Source organism: Lucilia cuprina, chromosome 5, assembly GCF_022045245.1.
Source record: "Lucilia cuprina isolate Lc7/37 chromosome 5, ASM2204524v1, whole genome shotgun sequence".
NCBI classification, from domain to species: Eukaryota; Metazoa; Arthropoda; class Insecta; order Diptera; family Calliphoridae; genus Lucilia; species Lucilia cuprina.
The window spans coordinates 64,843,811-64,846,627 of NC_060953.1; the positions used below are offsets into that span (position 1 = coordinate 64,843,811).

Sequence of the window (2,817 nt, forward strand, 5' to 3'; positions counted from 1 at the left end):
CTAGACTATAGACTAGACTATAGACTAGACTATAGACTAGACTATAGACTAGACTATAGACTAGACTATAGACTAGACTATAGACTAGACTATAGACTAGACTAAAGTTTATATAAAAATTACCATTTAAAACGGTAAGATTCAGACTGATTTTGTATTCGTGCACATGTTTTACTAGAGTCAGTTATAAGTATATATCAATTAAGTTGCTTACAAATGTTTCGTTCGATCCGTCCAAAGCAAGTTGTGACACCATATATTTATAAAATGCTACAGAAACCATACTTCATAAAGCAAACTATTTTACCTTAAAAAAAACCCTTAAGTACAGAAAACATTATTTGATTTAAAACCACCTGTTTTAGTTCCTTCTTTATTATATTGAAAAAAACTCCAATTAATTTATGCTTATTAGTCAATAATTAAAATGCAATTTAGTAATCATTCCTTTGATTGTCGCCATTTGCTCAAAACCTTTGACTATTATGACCTTATTTTGTATGTTTTTTTTTTTTTTTTTAAACTCGTAGTATTTAGTTGCCAACGTTACCACAAAAATAAGTACTTAATAGTAATGTTGATGGGAATATGTAGAAAATAAAAACTAACATAGAAAGAGTTTTGTACTCAGTACTTACCTTGGGACATGTGTCTAGTATTTCAAATAATACTGGCTCCCCATCGACCAAGGCTTCATGTTTATATCGATTTTCTGGAATACATTTTTATTTTGTATTTAGTTATTAAAATAATATTGAAATGGAAAAAATGTGAGAAATTTATACATACACACACGCAGTAAAAAAAGCAGCCATTTAATAAAAGAAACTAATGCAATCATGCGAACGAAAAATAAGCACAAAAGTAATAGAGGAGTTTATATTCGTTTTTTTATTTAGTCATTTTTATATATATTTTTATTTATTTATATTTATTTTTGCGATAAAAACATAATAAACAGCAATTTAATGTAGGACTGAAGAAGAGTTAACAGTGGGTCACAATAACAAAATTTTTGTTAAATTTTTTATTCTTTGGAAAATAGTTTATTTATAATATAATTGTTTTATTTTATGAATATTTTTTATTCTATAACGTAAGAAAAAAATTGTGATTAATTTTATATTTTGTAAATAATTGAGGATCAGATATCCATTATTTAAAAAAATTACGATAAATGTTTGTATTCTATGATCAATATTACTTATTCTATTGCTGATCGAGAGGATCAAATATCAATTAATTATAGAAACATCTGTAGATAATTAGCAATCGGTTTTCTATTCTATTGACAAATGAAGATCAAATTTTAATTTTATAAAAAATTTATGATCAGTTCTATATTCTTAAGAAAATAGACGATATATTTTCAATTTTCTAGATAAATTTCTATTCTATTGAAAACCGAATATCATTTTTTTTTCAATATGTAGAAAAGTGACGTTCAATTAAATTATGTTCTATAGAAAGTTTATGATCACACATTAATTTTTTTGGAAATTTGAGGATCAATTTAATATTCTGTAGATTTTCGACCATTAGTTCTCTATTCTATACAAAAGTAAAGATAAATTTTCTAATTGATAGAAAATTAATGATCAAAATATTCTTCCTTCACAAACTTGACGATCCATTTTATATTCATTCTACAGAATATGTGAGGATCTGTTATATATTCGGTAGAAAATTGCTTGTGAATTTCTCATTCTTTAGAAATTAGACGATCAATTTTCTTTTCTGTAATTAGTTGATCACAGAATTGATCAGTTTTCTATTCCATTATTGATTAAATATTAGTTCTTCATATAATTGACGATTTTTTCTATTCTATTGAAAAGCCAAGATCAATTTTATATTTTATAGAAAAATAGCTATCAATATTATAATCTGTAGAAAATTGATTGTGAATTTTCCATTAAAAAACTAGATGATTATTTTCTATTCTGTTTAAATATAACGTTCAGTTTTCTATTTTATTGAAAACTGAATTTCAATTTTAAAGAAAATAAGGTATAAAAAATCTAGTCTCATATAATCATAATCTTCCCACACACTGTAAACATAAGTAAATACATTCACATACATATGTACATATAATCAAGAAAGGACATTTTCTTTTTTTTTAGTATAAAAGCGTGAAGCAAACCTATTTAAGCAAACACACAAACACATAACAATGATTAGGCGTTTTTATAAAAAAAAATAGGAAATAAATCATAAATAAAAAACAGCTAATTAATTATTCATAAAAAAGGGATAAAAAGACATCCCTTAAAAAATAGTAATGTAATATATAATTAATGATTTTCACTCACCTGTTTGATGATCATATTCACCAATATAACGTTTGGTTAAAAAACGTACTATGAGGGCTGAAAAACACAATACATTAAAAAAAATTTTCTAAATGTTTTAAAGTTCTAAAGCCTTTAATATTTATTGCAATAATAAAAACACAATAACGGTTAAAGCATTTTTATGTAAACTTTAGTTTCTCTAAAGTTTTCTTTTAAAGTGATACTTTTCTACAGACATTATTTTATTGTTTTGAAAAGCTAAGTATTAATAAAGGTCGACTTAAAAGTATTCGCTACACTTTCCATACCAGTATACTCTCAAGCAAATCTTAGATGAGAATATAAACTAACACAGACTAGACTATATATAGCATGCCATAGTCCACTAAACTATAGACTAGACAATGGACTTGACTATAGACTAGACTATAGACTAGACTATAGACTAGACTATAGACTATACTATAGACTAGACTATAGACCAGACTATAGACTAGACTATAGACTGGACTATAGACTA

At 25.1% G+C, this 2,817-nt stretch overlaps 1 protein-coding gene across 1 annotated transcript in view; it reads right to left on the reverse strand.

The window, feature by feature from the left end:
- Window positions 1–298: 298 nt before the first annotated feature.
- LOC111683618 (ras-related and estrogen-regulated growth inhibitor) overlaps window positions 299–2,817 on the reverse strand; it is a 6,222-nt gene continuing 3,703 nt past the window's right edge. The window contains exons 2-4 of the mRNA XM_046952586.1: window positions 2,316–2,372; window positions 639–712; window positions 299–307 (exon numbers count right to left, since the gene is read on the reverse strand). Of these exons, the coding sequence (XP_046808542.1) occupies window positions 299–307; window positions 639–712; window positions 2,316–2,372 (140 nt within the window). The remainder of the gene's footprint in view (window positions 308–638; window positions 713–2,315; window positions 2,373–2,817) is intronic.